Below are 19,546 nucleotides of genomic sequence, written 5' to 3' on the forward strand. Positions count from 1 at the left end.
GCCCATAATTCCGCAGCCGGCTAAGACTGTCTTTTAAATCCACAAGCATGGTTGATTTGATGGGGTGGTGCCATCGTGTGAAAGTATTGCCTAATTTCAGTTCCATCTTACTGGGCTTTTCCACTTCCCCTAATCACGTTTTAGATGGTTTTGAGGATATTTTAGTTAATTATTACAAGGACAGTTAAGCATTTTTTGCTCAAGGTGCGCAGCTACACCCACAAGAGAGAGATTCCGTCAAATTCTAGGCCCAAATTATCTTTGTTCAGCCCCACTGAGGGAGAGGGTAATGGGGTAGTGCAATATGCTTCAGGATCTGGGTTGTAAGTACTCTTATTTACATGTATGTTCAAGCTGTGGCTGTTTAAAAGGAGGTCAGGTTTTGGTATCTGACCCCAAATAAACAGTATGAATATATACATAAGGATCCAGATAATTAATGGGATGTATTCTGTGGTCTTATCTAGAAAACGTATTCAACTTGTGGCCTTTGTGTTCTTTTAGGAGTAAAAATCATAACATAATTTCCCCACAGAGAACAGGTAAGTGGGAGTTGAGTGGTATTGGCACCAGCCAAAATCTTCAGCACAACAGGTGTTGTTTGGCCTCTGAAACAAAAGGTTTTTGTCTGGGTTTTTCAAAGGTTCTTGCACCTCCTGAGCTTGGTAGGAGCTGTTGTGTATGGTTGGTGCATATGAAAACCAGCCCAGTGATTGAGGAGCCAGTGTGGATTTAGGCACTGAGTTATGAGTGTAACTTCGTGTTTAGTGGCACTGCAAAAGGCAAGTCGTGGCCCATCTTTTTCATTTGTCTCCTGCCTGGTCTCTTGAGCAGGAGACAAGAATTTTGCTAAATTATTTCGCTAATAAGCAGTTTGTCAGATGAATCATCGAGGGCTAGCATTTTAAACATGTCCTCTAATGGAGAAGGTTGGAGCTATTTGGTCGGCGCTGTTTACTCTGTCACTTCCATGTGCAACTTTTCTCTGCTTAATTAAAAGCCCCAAATATGGATACAACAAACTGTAAGGTTTGTTTTTTGCTTGTTTGCTTCTCATGAACAAAGTTTGTTGTTACTTACTATATTTATTAAATAACTGTATTAAAGGCAGCTGTTACTTTGTAAGAAACATATTCTGTGAGATAAGACTGTGGAAATAGTGTGTGCAGCATTCAGTGCAGTATAATTGGTAATCTTATAGGGACTTTTTCCTTGTTTTAATACTTTCATGTAATTATTTTAGTCTTAAGTATTTGAAACTTCAGTATAGAAACAGCAGAGATTGCAACAGCCAGATGTACTTGTGCAGGCATAAATGTCCATGAATGGAAATCCATTTGTTTCAAGGACTGAGGCAGGCAGTGGATGTGTATTATCAGTGATGTGTGACTTACCAGCATGGCTTTGACCTCAGCCATGACTTGAGAACTGTAAACACGTGATAGCAGAAAATACCACAAAACTGAACTGAACAAGTTCATGCCAAGTCGTAGCATGGGCCAAGTCTGCCTTGTGCAGAGTAACTCAAATGGGCCTTGCTGTCAGACCCGTATGCATGTAAGTGTGTTTCAGTGCACTATTGCTTGTTGTGTCTCTTTTCCACATTCCCTACGTGTCCTCCCAGCTCTACTTACAGGCACTGAAGGGTTTCCATGTTCTGTCCGTCCTCCAGGCATCCCTGTTTCCGCTTTGAAGTGAGCATGTTAGGAAGAAGAAAATGGCCCAAAGCCTTTCCTTGAAAGTGCTGCAGGGGCCCTCCTAATGTTCTCTACAGGCAGATGGGATTCATAGCTTTAGTAAACTGGGAATATGTTGAAACTTTCAAGGAACAATAGAAATGTAAGGTACTTAATTTAAATTCTAACAGATATCTCAACGTGCATTTTAGGTTTAATTGTTGAGTTTTATCTTCAATAAGTACTTAACGGCATCTGGAGCAGCCCAACACCTTTTGTGATTGCACTTGGAATATACTGGAATATATTTTAATTTCAGTAAACTGCAGAGAGCTCAACAGAGTATAAAAAGTTGAAGTCCGTGTTTAGGGAGAACACGCACAAGGGCTAAATATGTCCTATATAGGGGACAGGGTGGGTACAAATACACATGGGATAGATGGTGAAAAAAGGTATTAGTGTGATACAGATAAGCACAGCTGAGTTGTGGTACAGTGGAAGTAAGGTGGTCAAAGTGTAAATTCAGAACTTGTTCTAAGTCATGACAAAAAAAGATAGACAGTATTATATATTAGTGGAATATATCCTTAGGTGAAGTGGTAAAAGTTGCCTTACAAAAAAAAAAAAGGGCTAAACCAAAGCTTTGCTCATTGTGTGGTGTGGAAAAGAAAAGCATTGACAGAGGTGCTTAAGATAAAGGGGGTTTTAATTAATCTCTGCTTTCAGTGGTTGTTTAAAGGATTCAAAAACACAGAAGTAATCAAATGTAAATGGGTGATGAAAAAGGAAGACTTACTTAAACTTTGCAACCACAAGAAACCCAGTGGATAACAGCATTAACAGGAAAGAAAGCAAATTGGCCAGGAAGGCAACTTCCCTGTCATATATAGTTACTGTTTTCTTTACTGAAAGGTGCACACAGATTTGGATTTGTCCTTTAGCTGTGGAGTGTACTTCTAATTTGAGAGATAAATGTATCCATCCCTTTACTTCCCTTGCAAAACTCTTACAAAGTGCAAGCAAGAAAGTATTTCCTAATAACCATACATATGTCCCATGTTTAATTTTATTTCTGTAAATAAAACAGAGCTTAATTTCTGCGGATTATTCTTAATATGTGAGAAAATTGTTACCTGTACTCTAGGAAGTACAAAGACTTTCATGGTTTAGCTGATTGGCAGACAAAACCAAAAATCCTAATGCTTTACAAATTGATCTTCTTCCCCTGTTACATAGTTCTTGCCTCTTCCTCCACAAGTGTTCTTGCTGTAGAGCCCCTGCAAGTTTATTCTGTAGAAGTGGGACATGTCCCTGTTTTTTCCTATAGGATATTTTCTCGCCAGAGCACATAACTTGGAGGGTTACATATATTCAGTGGAATTACTTTTTCTGGGAAATGAAGATGAGATGGCTATAGGACATACAGCTTGTTGCTAGAAGGACGTGAACAGTTATGTCTCATCTAGTGGAAGTTTCACACATTTCTTTCGTGCAATTCCTATTTTATTTGAAACCTGCATTTTAAATTGATAGGAATTTCTGACTGGAAAAGATGTCCCTGTAACACAACATCAGTGGCAGCGTTTTGTCATTAATCCTCATAGCAGAGCAGCAAAGCTCTCACGCTTTTTGTGATGGCAGTAGCTTTAAAATAGCAGTTTCTAAAGGGAGGGGTAGCATTGTGCAAAGAGGACAAGGGTTTTTCTTGGATGCCAGAAACAAGGAAGGCTGCTGACCTGTGCAGTACCAACACTAAACAGTACCAGGGTAATCTGGGACTTGCTGTTCCATTTTAGTGGTGTCTGCAGCTCTCACTGCATGCAGAGAGCCAGACCGGCTTTCCAGTGTGAGCAGAGATCTCCGACTCGGTCCTGACAGAGTCTTCAATACTTGCTTACTTTTTAATTTATTTCCCAAGCCAAAGTGCTGTCAAACCAGAATCCACTTAACACTAAATGAGATTTGATACAGTTATACAGTCCTTCTCCTCTTGCGTAGTTTTAAACCTGCTGTTAGTACGTTACAAGCAAGAGTAGGTCCCAAAAGGCTTCAGGAGAGTATAGATGAACTCAAACTTGCTTTAGAAATGAAGCCTGATTATATCCCACAATGAGAATGAATTTGTCCCATTAGCTTGTGCTTTTCTGTGAAGGCGGCGAGTGGGTTGCAAAGTAATGTTCAGTAAGTTTTAAAGCATAATCGAAGCCACATCAATATCTGGCAAAGAAAGATGTCAGCAGTCATGACTTTCAGGCAACAGATGTTAAGATTTCTTTTTCAGTGATTCGTCGTTAGATGCTTTATAATAGCCAGTTTAATCGTTCATCTGTTTCTCTCATAATGAGGAATTATTTGCATTAAAAAATCCGACATTTGGATTTCCACAGTCTGCTGGTAAAACCACAGGAAATTTTGATCAGAATTTTCAACTCTATTAAAAAATAATACATAAAATGAAGAAAGTGTTGCTGATAATGGATTTAGAAAGATCCATTTGTGAGGGAGAGAGTGACTGGAAAGCAATAACAAGATCCGTGATGATAGCATAAGATCTATTTTTTGAAATATCTGCCTTATGTTTCTGGAAAATGAAACTAAATTAATAGACCTAAATGAAAGGATTGAACTTTAAAAAATTTCCACTTTAATTTCCATCTGCATTTCCAATCCTTTAATTACAATTCTGAGCTTTTACATGTATGCAATGTAGAAAGTTATTCCTTTGTTCTGTAGAATGAAATTGTGTGTACATTCCACTTGTTAGGAAAATAAAGCTCATTAAAAGACTTGATATAATTACAGTACCTTAGAATAAGCGTATAAAGGACAGTAGGATTAACAGGCAAAAGACAAGCATATAAATCTCAAGAAGTTTTGCCAAATTTCTCTTCATTATACTCTGATATAAGTTAACTTGGGAGATAATCAAAGTGCATCTTCTAGAAGTGCCTTTTTAAGTTGAACAGTGAATGAAGATTTAGAATTGTGACTCACTGATTATTTTCAAAGTTAATTTTGCCATGTCATATTATCTCTGTGACTATATTAACACAAATGTTGCTGAAGAAGTTTTAAGAGACACAAACTCTGTTGAGCACAAATGAAGGGACAGGCTACCAACCTGAAAATCACACGCGTTTCTTCGCAGGGATTCCTACAAGCCATTTTTTAAATCAGCAGCAGATCCCTGATTTGAGGGTATACTTTGATATGTTGGCAGTATGCAAGCTAACTTCATCTAAGCCTGGTGTCCAGAAGCAGTAACATATTGACTTGAGAGGGGATCAGTTCCATATTTAGAAGAGAAGGGAACTTCACTCCATAACAGCCGCTTTCATATACATAAAGCAAAATGTCCTCCTTTTACTTTTTGCCTGTGCAGTCTTCTACACATATGCAGGAAGACGTAATAAATACATGTATCATATAGAAAAAAGATGTTACGCAAAGCTCTGAAATGTGGGGTTTTGTGCAGTATATCTTTCTTGTCAAGGTACACAAATCAAGAAGAAAAAATAGTTTTGAAGATCACTGGTTTGCAGAACATGTCCAAAGGAAACGGAATTTAAAAGATTTTGAAATCGCCATTAACTTACCATCATGGCAGCTTTCTTCATTGTGCGTATTTCTGTTACTTCTTGCAGAAAAAGGAAGTACTCTTGTGTAATATTGTCTGGAGGGACTGCAAAAGATGCATTCGTGGAATGCACAGCAGTTTACCAAACCTAGCAGGGTTGCTTATGATAGGGGTTCAGCCTGTGCAAGGCACAGAATATTATGTATGTACAGAGGGAGACTTCAACTGCATTATTGCTGGATATTTTGTGATAGAAATGAATCGGCAGCCAACTGTGTCTTTTTTTTTTTTTCCAACCTTTCTGTAAAAAAATTATGGCTTTTTGTTGTTATATGAAAGTATTTTAGCATATAAGTGAAAATATACCCTCTATTAAAGTGAAGCAGTTCACACTGTGTGGGATATCAATGTGTATTTTATTACTTTATGGGGAACAGAGATTTTTTCTCAAGAATACAGTATTTAAAAGATTAAAGGCAAAATGATTCAGAGATCTCAATAGCCCTGTTGCCACTTGTTCTGATTCTTCAAATAAAGATGAATCTCAGCATCAAGTCACTGCAGTTTGGGGATGTGCATGTAAGCTAACTCTCAGTCCAAATCCAGTCATTTAAAGCACTGAGCATCCAAATATCCTGCACAAGCTTGCTTGTGATAGATTGTTGTACTTGTTGTAGTGTCTTGTTCTGCCCTTAATCAGTCAAATTCTTCAAACCTAAAGAAATGCGCATTGCAACCCCCAGTGAAATTATCTTTCTCTTAATGTCATTTTCATTTTAAGCACCTCCTGCATTCATTTTCCTTAGACTGATTGTCCAAAAACTTGCTTCTTTGTATATTTTTCAAAGCTGCCAATGTGGGGATGCCTGCATTGAAAAGAAGTTATTTTTCTCTTCAAGTCTTGTCTTGCTTTTCTATGGGTATTAATAAGTAGAGGAAGTCCCCATTTTGCATATGACCCTTGGAGCATGAGTAGCAGCCAGTGGTGGGTATAACTTTGCCTTATTTTGTACTTGCTGTTTGTACTTCAAAACATAACATGTTTCTTTAAAACCAAAAAATTGCAGACACATTACAATTGCATAATCTTTTTTATTTATTTATTCCAGTGCAGACTTTCTGCACATTAATTTCTTCACTTTCCCCCTCTTAATAAATACTCCATTTATGCAGGAACTATTTGCAGTATCAGATCTAAGCAATACAGAATCTTACAAATGCTTTGCTCTATAGCAGTCCCTATGGTGCTTTAACTGGGACCTCAAAGTTGTCTGTCTGCCTTTTGCAGCAGATGGGCACATACATAAGACAGCATGTATTCCAGGAAGCAAGTTTGTTTCACCCTGTTGATTAGGAATTTGATTTGCATTATAGATGACCTCGGTGAGAGTAAAGGGATGAACAAATTGAACTGTGCAACTGGTTGCTATCTCTGCGTGTTCTCTATTTTGTCTATTATCTTTCAAGCATTTCTCTTATCAAGTGTGACTGCTATAGTGTTTGAGGAGCTGGAGTACTTTTTGATGAGCTTTGTTACTGAGAAGCACTAGTGGACTCCTGTATCTTGGACAAGATACTTACATTCTATGTGGATACTGCTGGACGTAAGGGATGGCATCTATGCAGAGATTAAGGCATTGCTCATTAGAACTTCTTATATTGCAGTACAGAGTTCCAGCAAAACTTTGAGTGGGACTTCCGTCTGTATGTCTGTTTTCAAACCTTCCTTGAAAAAAGTGGTCTTGCATGAAGATGGTAGCTGAGGTGAATGCACAAGAACAGTTTATTATTGCTATAAAGGTGCTTCTGCCTAACAAATCCACAGAAGTATTGCACGTATGACATTAAATATTTTGCTTCCATAATATTCTAGTGTTCTATATGGTGTCTGATCCTCTTTAAAGCAGAGGTAATCTTGAATAACTCAGGTTTTGCCTAGACTATTTCTATTGCACATTGATAGGTATGTGCTGGTATGCTAACTCTGCCTTCATGTGGATTTTATGGGTGGATTTTATATGTATACTCTGCACACTCTAGATGGTGCTTATATATTACTTATCATCCTTTCTATTGATTTCCAGGCTATCCGATGCACTCTCGTGAACTGTAGCTGTCAGTGTTTCAAACCTGGGAAAATAAATCAGCGACAATGTGACCAGTGCCGGCATGGATGGGTAGCACATGGTAATATTTGTTCTTGCAATCTATATAAAACCTTTTAGGACCCTCCTCGCTATAGCATGCTTTTTATGGCACCCCTCACTCCCCCCCAAACCCCTAATACTAAAAGTATTAGTTATATTCAATTTTATCTATCTCTTGTGACTCAAGTTTATTTACATTTTGTGATTTTATTTTCAGCCCTGAGCAAGTTAAGGATTCCCAGCCTCTACCCATCAAGCCAGGTAGAAATAGTTCAATCCAATGTTGTTTTTGATATCAGTAGCCTCATGTTGTATGGAACCCAAGCCATTCCTGTGCGCCTTAAAATTCTGCTAGATCGGCTTTTCAGTGTACTGAAGCAGGAAGAGGTGATACAGATTCTCCATGCCCTGGATTGGACACTACAGGATTATATACGTGGATATGTGCTACAGGTATTTAGAGGGGCTTTTTAAATATAAATATGATCGTTGAGTAGTAATTCATGTTTTCTAGCTTAATCTTGTCAGTGGTTCGCAATGTGTTAACAATCTGATAAATCTGAAAGGCAGTAATAGACTTGTACAAGCTTAGCACAGGAAAAAAAGGGTGGATTTTTGGTCATTGCTCTCTCCTTCAGTCAGGCTTACCTGAAATCTTCCTACTTTGTTCAAATATATCAACAAAGGTAAGCCAAGAGAAAAAAAAGTCACTGGGAATGTATAAAAGTAAAGGCTTCAGAATTTGTGCTAGTATTTTTTAAACAGGGAGTTTACTTTTATACAGTAACGTAATACATTGACAAATACAATTGCTGTCTTTTTAAACACCAGGGACAATATTCATCTCTGGTGTAGCACTACTGACCTTACTGGAGCTACATCAAGGATGAATTTGGCCCTATGTGCTTACACTGATGTTAGTCCTTGCTACTGTGGAAGTTACCTTTTATGTAAAGTAACATTATGATCTTAAATTATGACACGAATCAATATTTAATGGTCTTGATAATCTTGCTTTTTAGTGTTAGGATTAAAAATACGGAATCAATTACCTTGAACCTCTACCACATGAAAAATTTATAATGTTACGTTCTTCATCATCTTAGAAACTCTTACATGCACTGTGAAAAATCTCAGTAGGCCATCAAATACATGTTCTGTGATAAAATATTTATTGTAGTTATTGGGAAAAGTTAGGCATAGCTAGAGTTTGAAAGAACTCCAACACTAGTGTAATTACAGCTGTGCTGTGTGAACACTGGCAATAGATCAATACAGGTTCATTTGTTCTCTGATCTTAGTTGCTTGGAAGATTATTAAACTTGCTATGAAAGAATACTTGACTTAAATGAGGAGCTAAATCTTGGTCTGATTGCTCCATCTCTGCTGCCTGTACTTACATGATACTAACTGTTGTTCAAATGACGTGTCTTAATTTTTGTGGAAAAAAACCAGTTTATTGGAAAGTATTACTGTCAGTCTGAAAGAAACAATATAACTACTGTAGTAAAATTTGGAAGGAAGTATCACAGAACTGGCATTAATCTCTCATTAAATAGAGCAAGTTTATCATTTCACTAGATAAGTTTTAATCCTTGAAAAAAATGAGAGATTCAGGGAGGGGTTTTTTGTTTGCCTTAACTAATTCTGGACTCATTCAAATGTCTTTGGCTTTAGGATGCTTCAGGAAAGGTGCTGGATCACTGGAGCATAATGACCACTGAAGAAGAACTGGCTACTTTGCAGCAGTTTCTTCGTTTTGGAGAAACTAAGTCCATTGTAGAATTAATGGCAATTCAAGAGAAAGAAGGGCAGTCCATTATAATACCACCACCAACTGCCAATTTGGATATTAGGGCATTCATTGAGAGCTGCAATCAACACAGTCCTAATTTTTCTGCTTCCTTGGACAAAATGAGTCCCACCAACATTCATCCCTTTGAGAATATTGTAAATAACATGGCTTTCATGCTGCCATTTCAGTTTTTCAGTCCAGTGCCTCCACCTTTGATAGGTTCACCACCAGAAAGACATTTGATTGAGCAAGGTCAAGACCATAGCAGTGAAACTAAACAAGATGTTCAGATACCATTTTCTGAAAGCAGCTTCTTAACTTCTAGTTCTGCACCATTTCAAGTTGAAAATGAGAGGAGCATAAATGGTCCAGATGTCACCACTAAAACAGAAGATGATGCCCTTTTAAGTGATTCCAGTTCACATAATGCAGCAGCAAAGCTTGAAATGACAGCACTATCTCCAGAAAACAAAATTAAATCTGTTGAAAAGAATGGCGCTGGGCCAAGGAAAGGGCGTGTTTTCTGCACTGCATGTGAAAAGACATTTTATGACAAAGGTACTTTGAAAATACATTACAATGCTGTTCATCTGAAGATAAAGCACAAATGCACAATTGAGGGTTGCAATATGGTATTTAGCTCTCTGCGTAGTCGAAATCGTCATAGTGCAAATCCTAACCCCAGACTCCATATGCCAATGAATAGAAACAACAGGGATAAAGATCTAAGAAATGGTTTGACCATTGCTGGACCTGGAGATAGTAAAAGGACAGAGTTTACAATTTTAGCTCCGGATAGCAGAACTATTACCAGCTATGCCAGCTCTTGTACAGATTCAAAGGGTCAGGCTGGATTTCCCAGTATTGGGCAGAATGGTGTCCTCTTTCCAAACCTGAAGACAGTACAGCCTGTTCTTCCTTTTTACCGTAGTCCAGTCACACCAGCTGAGCTTGCTAATACTCCAGGTACTCTTCCTTCTCTGCCTCTTGTTTCCTCCTCTATACCAGAGCAGCTTGTTTCAAATGAATTGCCATTTGACATGCTACCCAAGAAGAAATCTCGTAAATCAAGCATGCCTATTAAGATAGAGAAAGAAGCTGTGGAGACACCGAATGAAAGCAGTGATGTTGCCAGTTCTGAAGATGATACACGTCTGCAAGTGGTAAGCGACGGAGAGCTTGAGACCTGTGAGCATAAGATAGAGAAGCGGGTGACCGACAGGGTGGAAAAGCACCCCCATTCAGGTAATTCATGGAAATCTGTCTCTGGGGTAGAGGGCCCAAAGTATTTTGAATCTGTCTTTGCGCCAGATAACAAATACATCAAGGATATCTCTGAGAATGAATTGCATCACTATGAGAAAGAGGTTAAACCAGAAGAAAACCAGCCATTAAAAATAGTTTCCCATGAGATTATGTATGAAGATCCAAAACACCACCACAATGATGTTATAAAACCAATGACTGAACCCCCCGTGTATATTAAAGAGCAGTCAAAGCGCAGGATTCCTAAAGATGACTGCCCTGAATTGCAACACCACTTGCTGACCGGGGGGTTTTTCAGCACTTTGTCAAACAGGGGTGCTGCCATTCCTTGTTTTGAAGACTCTAAAGATATGGATCATGTCAGTCAACATGCACTAGGGATTCAGAAGGAAGAAAGCCGCTTTCATTGTGACATCTGTAAGAAGACTTTTAAAAACCCTTACAGTGTAAAAATGCATTTTAAAAATGTACATCTCAAAGAAATGCATATTTGCACAGTTGAGGGCTGTAATGCTGCTTTCCCTTCTCGTAGAAGTCGAGACAGGTAAGAAAATTATGAACAAAATTGTATTTATTTTACCATCACAATGGAGCCTAATTTGAATTTAAAATGAGTGTTTGAGGAATGGAGCCTGCAAAGATTTTCTGTGTATCCTCATATAACAGGTACGATAATTTATCAGAACATTCATGAAATGAAAATCCATTGAAAGAAACATTTCCTTTCCACTAGACAAGGTATTAAATAAAGCCATGAAAATTTCATAACTGACAAATACTGCAATAGTTGAAAGAATACTGTAGAACATAAATGGAAAGCCACAAGGTTATGAATCCAGCAATTTGCCAATAGATGCATGTGTGAACTTACATGTTTATTATGTACTTTCATGTGTATTTTAATATATACAGTGCTCTTTTATGAAAAAGCAATGAGATCAATTCAGGAAGTCTTCACTTGCTCTTGTCCTTGCTTTACTCAAGGATTTTGAACAGACTGGTGGGAAAAAGCCCATAATAGAAGTAAGATTACACTATGTCGGCACAAAAATTAACATTACATGGTGCTAGTTGAACTAACACTATCTGGTGTGTATCCACATTGGTAGTGCTTTTATGTGTGATTGAATACTAATTCCTAAAGTATATCATGAGTTTAATTGAGTTTACTGTTAGCTGCAGTATTGTGTTGCTGTAAATCATTTCAGCCTATTGTATACACAGAAGCAAGAACTGAAGCTTTATTGTTGACTATCAGTTATGTATCTGAATTGATAAGTGATAGATAACAAACATGTTAAAGTGCAACTAAGTGGTGTAAGTTTTCTCTCTCTCCTGTAAGAGTGTTACTGCAGCTTTTGGCTGCAGAAAGCATGCCTGGATAGTTGTTCAGAGTGACACAAGGTTTAGATTGTCTGTAATCTGCTAGGAGTGCTGGAGCCAGCTGATGCAGTCCAGAGAGAGGATGAGCCGGTCTCTGAGGACTGGCCGCTGCATCTGAGATGCACAGCTTCATCTGCTGCCTGCGTCTTCCCAGATGTGAATTCCTCTCCACTGTAATTGTGATATGGGCCACAGGAAAGAAGGCCAGCAGTAAGATTTGCGTTCACATGCCATGAATTCCTTCCTGCACCAATACATTCAGTTAGGTTTTAACATAGGTGGTTTTGGAAGATGGTTTATAAAAAAAAAAAAAAAACACAAAAAACCAACAAAGCGAACTCACAAGAAAGTTAACCAGCTTTGTGCAAAACAGTAGTTACATGAAACAACTGAGTTATGTGAAACTTTGCAGAAGTTTCTAGACGAGTGCTGTGACTGCAAGTGCCACACTTCTGTGCGCATTTGAACAGTTCACGGTTCGGATTAAACCATAATGGCAAAGAGAAAAATTAATATTTTCCCTGTCTTGCAATAGATTGAGTCTCCTATCCAGAGCCTGGAAGTTTTCAGTGAGCTGATTGGTTGTATTCAGTGGCCAGCAGGGATTTTCGTATGTTTTGGTGGTTTTAAACTGAATCTAGAGATGCCCATTTGAAACCTGCAAGTTGCATAAAATGTAAAATTCCTTACTTCAAGGAAAATCCTGTCAAGTGAAAGCTCTGTACTGATGTGTACAGCTGCACCCTAGCACATGGTTACAGTATTCGAGATCATCAGTATTTTGTGCAGACTCAGGTGTCACTCCTTTCCTGCATTGTCCATTGGGAAAGAATCTTCTTACCCCCCTCAGTCCATTCTCTTACCTCAGTTCAGTATACAGGTTTTTGGTCTGTTCTCCAACTGTTTTAGGCCCAGCACTAGACCTAGTGGAGCAGACAGCTATCCACAATGCAGGAGAGAATTTGAAACATTGATTTCTGTAGAGTTATTTCTGATATATGCCAGTGCAAGCAAGTTCAGATCATCTGTGTGCACTGCCAGTGTGGCAGTTGGTCAAATTAGAAGTATACAGTTCATGCATGCAACTAAATATTGATTTTTTTCTTTGTTAATAATCATTATGAAACCGCTGTTAAGTGAGGCAAAACGCTTTCTTGCTAAGCTTGTCTTTGTTCTTCTAGACATAGTTCAAACCTAAATCTTCATCATAAGCTTCTGACTAAAGATACACTGGAATTCAACAACCATTTCAATGCAACATACCTCTTGAAAGACATGGCTAAGGAGTTTTGCCAAGATGTCTCTTTAAAACAACATGTTGGACATACTTCTGTAATCTTCAAAGGAATGAACAGAACAGGCAGCTTCGTTTTTCCAGTGAGCAAAATTAGAGAACCCTGTTCTGAGAGTTATGGATACGATCCATCGAGTGATGGAGCTGTTCTGGATCTAAGCACTACTTCCAGCATTAAATCTGAGAGCAGTGCTCATTCTTCTTGGGATTCTGATGGAGGAAGTGAAATATGCACCATGCCCATGGATGATAGTGATGAAAGCTGTGAAGGACCCAGCCTAATGCCCAATGATGAACTCTACCAAGACTGTACTTTAATTGAGAAAGCTAATCAAAACTTTACAAATTTAGCTTCCAGTCTGCCGATAACCTGTCATATATGTCAAAAAACTTACAGTAATAAAGGAACTTTCAGGGCTCATTACAAAACTGTGCATCTCCGCCAGCTCCACAAATGTAAAGTCCCAGGTTGCAACACCATGTTTTCATCTGTTCGCAGTCGGAACAGGCACAGTCAAAACCCTAACCTGCACAAAAGTCTGGCTGGGTCACCAACTAGCCTACAGTAAGATCATGCTGATCTGCATTTATTTCTGCTAAGAATCATTTCAATTAAGGAATGTGTTAACATTAGTTTTATTTAAACTCATTTGACTGCTAGCCCACTCAAAAAACATGGTCAAATTCTTTTCTCCTGTGTGTGCTCTCCAGCGGTTTCATTTAGCAAAGCTTGGTGCTGTAGTTTTTGTGCAATTGTTTGGCTTGATGTTAAATAGCTAAAGCTTCCGTAAAGAAAAGAAAGCATCTTAGAAATGGGGGAAATATGGAGACATTAACTAAAGTATTTTTGATACCTATGAAGTATTACTTGCCAACAATAGGAGCTTCAAATGAGAAACATCACCCCTTGTGTTTACATGTTAAATTAGTTGTTTTATTTTGGGAGAAATGAGTAAGGATTGCATGAGTTTCCTCTGTTGGGTTGAGAGTTTTGGGGCTATCATTTCGTTCCTGAGACCATAGTCTGAAGCTGACTTGCAGTATTAGTTGAATGTGGTATTTGCATTTTAGTATCTCCCAAAATCCAAAAGATAAATTACAAATTTGGGAAGACTTTGCATACAGTTCAAATCTTCTGAAAATCCGGCAGTCCTTACTCTTTAAGTTGGCATTTCACTTGGATAAAGATTGCAGTATTTTGGCTTTCTTAGCATTTAATACCATTTGCTTTGCAAAAGGAGGGGCTACCTAACTTGGCAGGGTTGCCTCAACAGATCTGAGACATTCTGATAAATTGTAGTGATAGAAGGAATGCATAGGTTAAGCTAAAATCTCTAAACCACAGCGAATGCATTCATAAAATAGAGGGGGAAAGTAAACCCTTTAATTTAAAATGCACTTTTTTGAGTTCCACTTCCAGGAAAAGAGAAGTTTTTGTTAAAAATAAATAAATAAATTAAAAAGGAAAAAACCCACCCAAATATCCAAACTGCTCAAGAATCTGAAGGTGCAATTCTATGCCTTTAAGAGACAGAGATAAAATGGATGCAGCACATATCTTTCATGATTTGGCAGTTACTGTTTCTCCTACCAGTGGGGGATAAAACATGTTGATCTTTGTAACAATAGAAGAATGCCTATTCTCATTCATAACTTTTTTTTTTTTAATGAGAACATTGTTCGGTATCTGTTAAAACGTTTAATATCTTTGTACTTGTCCCTGTAATTAACAGTATTCTGCATTATGTTCTGTGCACTTACGGAGACTGGTCTTGCATTGTATTTAAAAACCACTTTAATATTTAATTTGTAGTCACATCATACAAATGCTGCATGTGTACTTGTGGTGCATCTTCTTTGACTGAATCATTCCAAAAAGAGAGAGAAATAAGAAAGCAGGTCTTACAGTGTCTTTTTTCTTTTCCTTCAATTCACAAGCTGAGATCTGTTGATCAGTTCTAGTATGCAAGCATGATATTGACAGCACAATCTGTACATACTATACCAAAGTGCTTACAGTATTTGTGGTTTCTAGAACTAGTCTAGTTTTCCAGTATAACTGGATCTTAGTCTTTATTCATTTTTGTGACTGAATAAAAATAGACTGGATTTCATATGTATGTAGAAAGAATAGTACAATGCTATTGCCATATGTCTTGATGTTTAACTTATTCTAAAAAATACTATGGTATTGTAACCATTTCATATTGTATAAAAGCAACAAAAGTGGACTGAATATTTCACTAATTCTTTTGAAAACTGGTTTGTGTGTGAGTATGGGTTATGCAAGGAAAAAACATGACACAGTTGTAAATGTTTTGTGCTCACTAGATATGGTTTCCATGCATTGTGTAAAGTGATCTTCTATTTTTTTAATTTACAGTAGGTTTATGTGATATTTAAAATAATCCATTTGTGCTTGAAGCCATCAGGAAAAGTTACTGGCCTGAGGAAAGCTGTGCTGTTGCTTTGAGGTTTTGTGTTCTGCGGGGTTGGTGTTCTGGGACTTTTGGTTTTGGGTGGTGTTTGGCTGTGGTTTGGGTTTGGTTGTGTTTTTTAAATGGGAACTCATATCAGTGGAGATTATGGTTTGAAAGCTAAGGGCACAATCATTACAGACACAATTGCTCCCAGCCTTCTGATAGTGTAAATCAATCATTTGTTATCCAGCTATTTCAAACTCTCTCTTTTTTTTTTTTTTTTAATATATATATAAAAACCTATTTGTTTAATCATAAACGGTGTTTTCTGAAACAAAGTGTGATGTAAACTGATGCTGTAATGCCCATTTATTTGGCTTTCGCTGTGTACAAAAAGGAAACGCATTTGTATACCCTAATAATTTTGTATGTGTTAATAAAAACAAATAACAATGCCTCTGGTTGATTCAGAAAAGTAGGCTTCTGTGATTGAAAAAAACACACCCTACTATTCCTAATTAAAAACAAAAAAATCTGAAAACACATTCCATCTGCAGAGAGCACTGTTTTGACAATGGTACTAATTTATTCCATAATAAGGAAGTGTCATTATTTTAACGAGCCATTAGGAATAATGTAATAAATGTTGCCAGATATTTTATTGATTTTTTTTTTTCCTTTGTGCAGTAGGCAAGGGTAAAGATTAATTTAAATGCCATCAGCTAAGCAGAAGGTAAATATCTCATTGTTGAGGACTGTGCCTAAAAGACAAATATTTGGGGCCCTATTTATACTTTGTATTTTGGAAAGGGGATTTTCCTGTTATTTCTCAAAAATCTGGACAGGATGGGAGATTTATCAGAATAGGCAAAGCCCTTAGTACTCTAGTACAGCATATGTATCTCATGAAGCATTTGTGTAGCTCCCTCCTCCTAATGACCACAATGTGGCTGGACCAAGGCTTAACATCTCCTGTTAGTTTTAAATATGTGTGATGCTTATAGCAGCCTGTATCACATATTCACCACAGATGTTGAAGGAAGCAACCTCACTTCAGAATAGTAGTACGAGTCTTTTCTGAGCTTCTCAAAGTCGGTCTGGAAAGCTGAAGCAACTTCCACTGACTGAGGCTTAGTTTCAAAGATGTTTATTTACATCTGTGATGCTGCGAGTGTGTACAGTTGGAGGCTCAAATCTTTACCTGAAATAACTGGGCCTGTACATGCCCTCCTTTGCTACCCAAGTATGTTGCTCCATTTTTTTTATTTGTATCTTCTTTTTTTTTTCCTTAGAAAACAAGAGCCTCAAAAACTAGATCCTGACATCTTTCTGTGATTCCAAAGGAGAAGGCACAGACGCACACTGCGGGGTAGCCTCTCTGTACGCTTGAGCATCCGATTTCTCAGAATACAGGTATTTTGAATAGTTCTTGGTAGCAAGCTTATATTGCTCTGGAACAGTGAGTGTCCTAGTGCTTACATGAGTATTTGCAGAAATCCTTTTTGAATGGAGTGTAAGGGATCTGGTTTTACAGCTCCAGTTTTCTAAGTACTTTGAAAAGAACTGCAGCAAAACCAGAGGCTATTGTTTCTGATGAATCTTTAGTGAAGTTATACACTGTAAAACCCAGCAAAGTGGAGAAACAAGTTCTGAAAATACCTGTCTGATGTCCTGCATTGAATAGGGAAGCCTAAAAAACAGCTAAACTAGTTGGATTTGGTCCAGGGAGTTTTAAGTAGGGTGCCGGGTCCTCCTTGAAAAGGGTTCACAAGCAGCTTCTGATTAATCAGCAAGCATAGGTTTAAGAAATGGAGCTAAATACAACCCATAAGGATTCCATTCAGCCTGCGAGTGTCCATTTCCAAACTGAAATGAGAGTTTGACTCTGAATTGGGAAAAAGACAACAGTGCAATAAGAGAAGGAGGGCTGGATCAAAGAGGTTTTGTTCAGAGCAGCATTTATTGCCAGTCCCCCCCAGTTCGAGGGGGTGGCAAAACAGTATATACAAGGTAAGTTCTGAAGTTGGATTAAGCACGCATAGCATGGCCAAGTTAGCTTTTTTCTACTTGGTAAACTGTTGAAAACCCAATTGAACAGTTTTCTGGCTAGTGAGATTTCCATATAACCTCAGCAAGCGTGTTTCTGAAGGTAGACTGGTTTTTAATTTCCCCTTGCCTTCACCCCCACCCCTCAGCTCCCCATGCCTTCTGGCAGTCCTTGGATTACACGAAGTTGCTAACTTGCAAATGTACTGTTGAAACATCACCCTGTTAAGCATTAGCCCTGTCAGCTCTGTTCGTTGTGAGCACCCTTCGGCTTTCATGTGCGTTCTGCAAACGGGTGAAAGAAAAGTAATGCCATGAAGGGACAGTCCCTCGCTGGTGAGCAGTTCATCTAATTCTGCACCGGTTTAGAGCTTCACAGAAGCACTTGTAGCCCTTTGTATTGTGTCTCTGTAGCTCCTATTCTAAACTGGTAAAACTGACTGTGAATTATTTGCCATATTGCCTATTGCCTGCTGATGCATGTGTTTAGTAAGCAAAGAAGTCGCTTTTAACTCCTGAGTACAGTACTAAAAGAGTTTTGTCAAACTTGTGCTTGCCAAAGTCTCTAGCAAAACTCTCATTAGTTTGACTTGTAAGGAGTACGGTATATCACAATCCTTCTATCATTTTTTGATTTTTTTTTCCTTTTCAATAAATTGAGGCCTATCCAAACATGTCTTAAGTGTGAGCTGATTCTTTGCTTCAGTCTTTGAAATTGTTGGTCACTAGTCTTCTTGTTCTGTAGTTTCAGCTCATTTAGTGTAAGGATTTCCATAGCGTGTCCTCTTATTACTGTTATCATTAGTTCCCACCTCTTCCACTCTTATGAAGCTTACAGATTGAAGTAGAGGCAATCACTGAAGACTGTACACTTAATGGGTAGTTGCAAGTTGGAGAAGCTGTCAGGGTTGGATTTAGTTACCCCTTTCTGGGAAAGCATCTTGATGTGCTGCTTGTTGTCATCTAGCACTAAGGAAACACCTAAGCCTTGCCTGTCATATGATGATATGAGTGAGAGAATTCAGTACTTTGGAAGCTTCCCTGTTGACTTTTTGGGGTTTCAAGTCAGACTGTGAGTTTCTTAAGATGTGTAACACATTTCCTACTTATTCCCTGCCTGCACATCTCCTACCACAGACTAGCATTTCTCAAGTCCAGAAGCCCAGCCTGCCTTTCTTTCTGAAGCCTAAAGCCGTAAACCCAGCTACCAGTGAGGTGAATGTCAATTATGAACTGAACCATCCTGGATTTTTTTAACCTTCTCTTTGCATCCATTCAAATTCAGAAAGAGCTACTCAGAACATTTGTTCACAATCATAAACTGCAATGGCTTCATGGGTTTTTTTTTAATGGGATGCTTGAGTTGTACGTAACACATTATTGTTAAGGTCTGTACTGAGCAAACTGCACTGCAGTAAAGCTGAGCACACAAAAAGATTTCAACTGGAGTTCTCACTTTCATTCCATAATTACTATTTTTAATTATAGTCATTATATAAGCCTCTTTCTGGAAGAATACTTATCTGAATCTGCTGATTTATAAGAATGACAGTATATATATGCGCTCGATGCATAGGTAATTTATGCACACATACATCAATACATAGTGTAAGTGCATATATGCATGAGGTTGCATATTCATGTTAAAGCTAATTCCACTCTCATTTATGGTAATAAAAGTTGGAAGTAATTTCAATGAATTCAGTAGAACAGGGCATATATTACTGAAATCATGTCTCAACAAGGATCATAAGTTACATGTGTTAGTACAGAGGCTTATATTGGCTGCTTATACTGCTTTGTAATCACTAGCTTACTGGAGCAGGTCAAAATATAATACTTGGAAAGAACTGATAAGTTTTACTAATTTCTACACCCCCATCTCCAGTGTAAATGTCAGTTTGCAGCTATATTCCTGCATGACCAATGTAGCAAATGTAGT

The 19,546-nt window shown here is 38.0% G+C and overlaps 1 protein-coding gene across 2 annotated transcripts in view; it reads left to right on the plus strand.

Annotated features, from left to right (window-relative positions):
- BNC1 (basonuclin zinc finger protein 1) overlaps positions 1–15,562 on the plus strand; it is a 77,655-nt gene extending 62,093 nt beyond the window's left edge. For both annotated transcript variants that reach the window (XM_061347273.1, XM_061347272.1), the window contains exons 2-5: positions 7,338–7,440; positions 7,618–7,853; positions 9,078–11,005; positions 13,026–15,562. In XM_061347273.1, coding sequence (XP_061203257.1) covers positions 7,338–7,440; positions 7,618–7,853; positions 9,078–11,005; positions 13,026–13,707 — 2,949 coding nt within the window. In that variant the 3' untranslated portion in view covers positions 13,708–15,562. The remainder of the gene's footprint in view (positions 1–7,337; positions 7,441–7,617; positions 7,854–9,077; positions 11,006–13,025) is intronic.
- The last annotated feature ends 3,984 nt before the right edge of the window (positions 15,563–19,546 follow it).

The sequence above is a fragment of the Neopsephotus bourkii genome, unplaced genomic scaffold, assembly GCF_033783945.1.
Source record: "Neopsephotus bourkii isolate Nb327-2 ecotype Australia unplaced genomic scaffold, CSIRO-AGI_Nbou_v1 NB_318, whole genome shotgun sequence".
NCBI lineage: Eukaryota > Metazoa > Chordata > Aves > Psittaciformes > Psittacidae > Neopsephotus > Neopsephotus bourkii.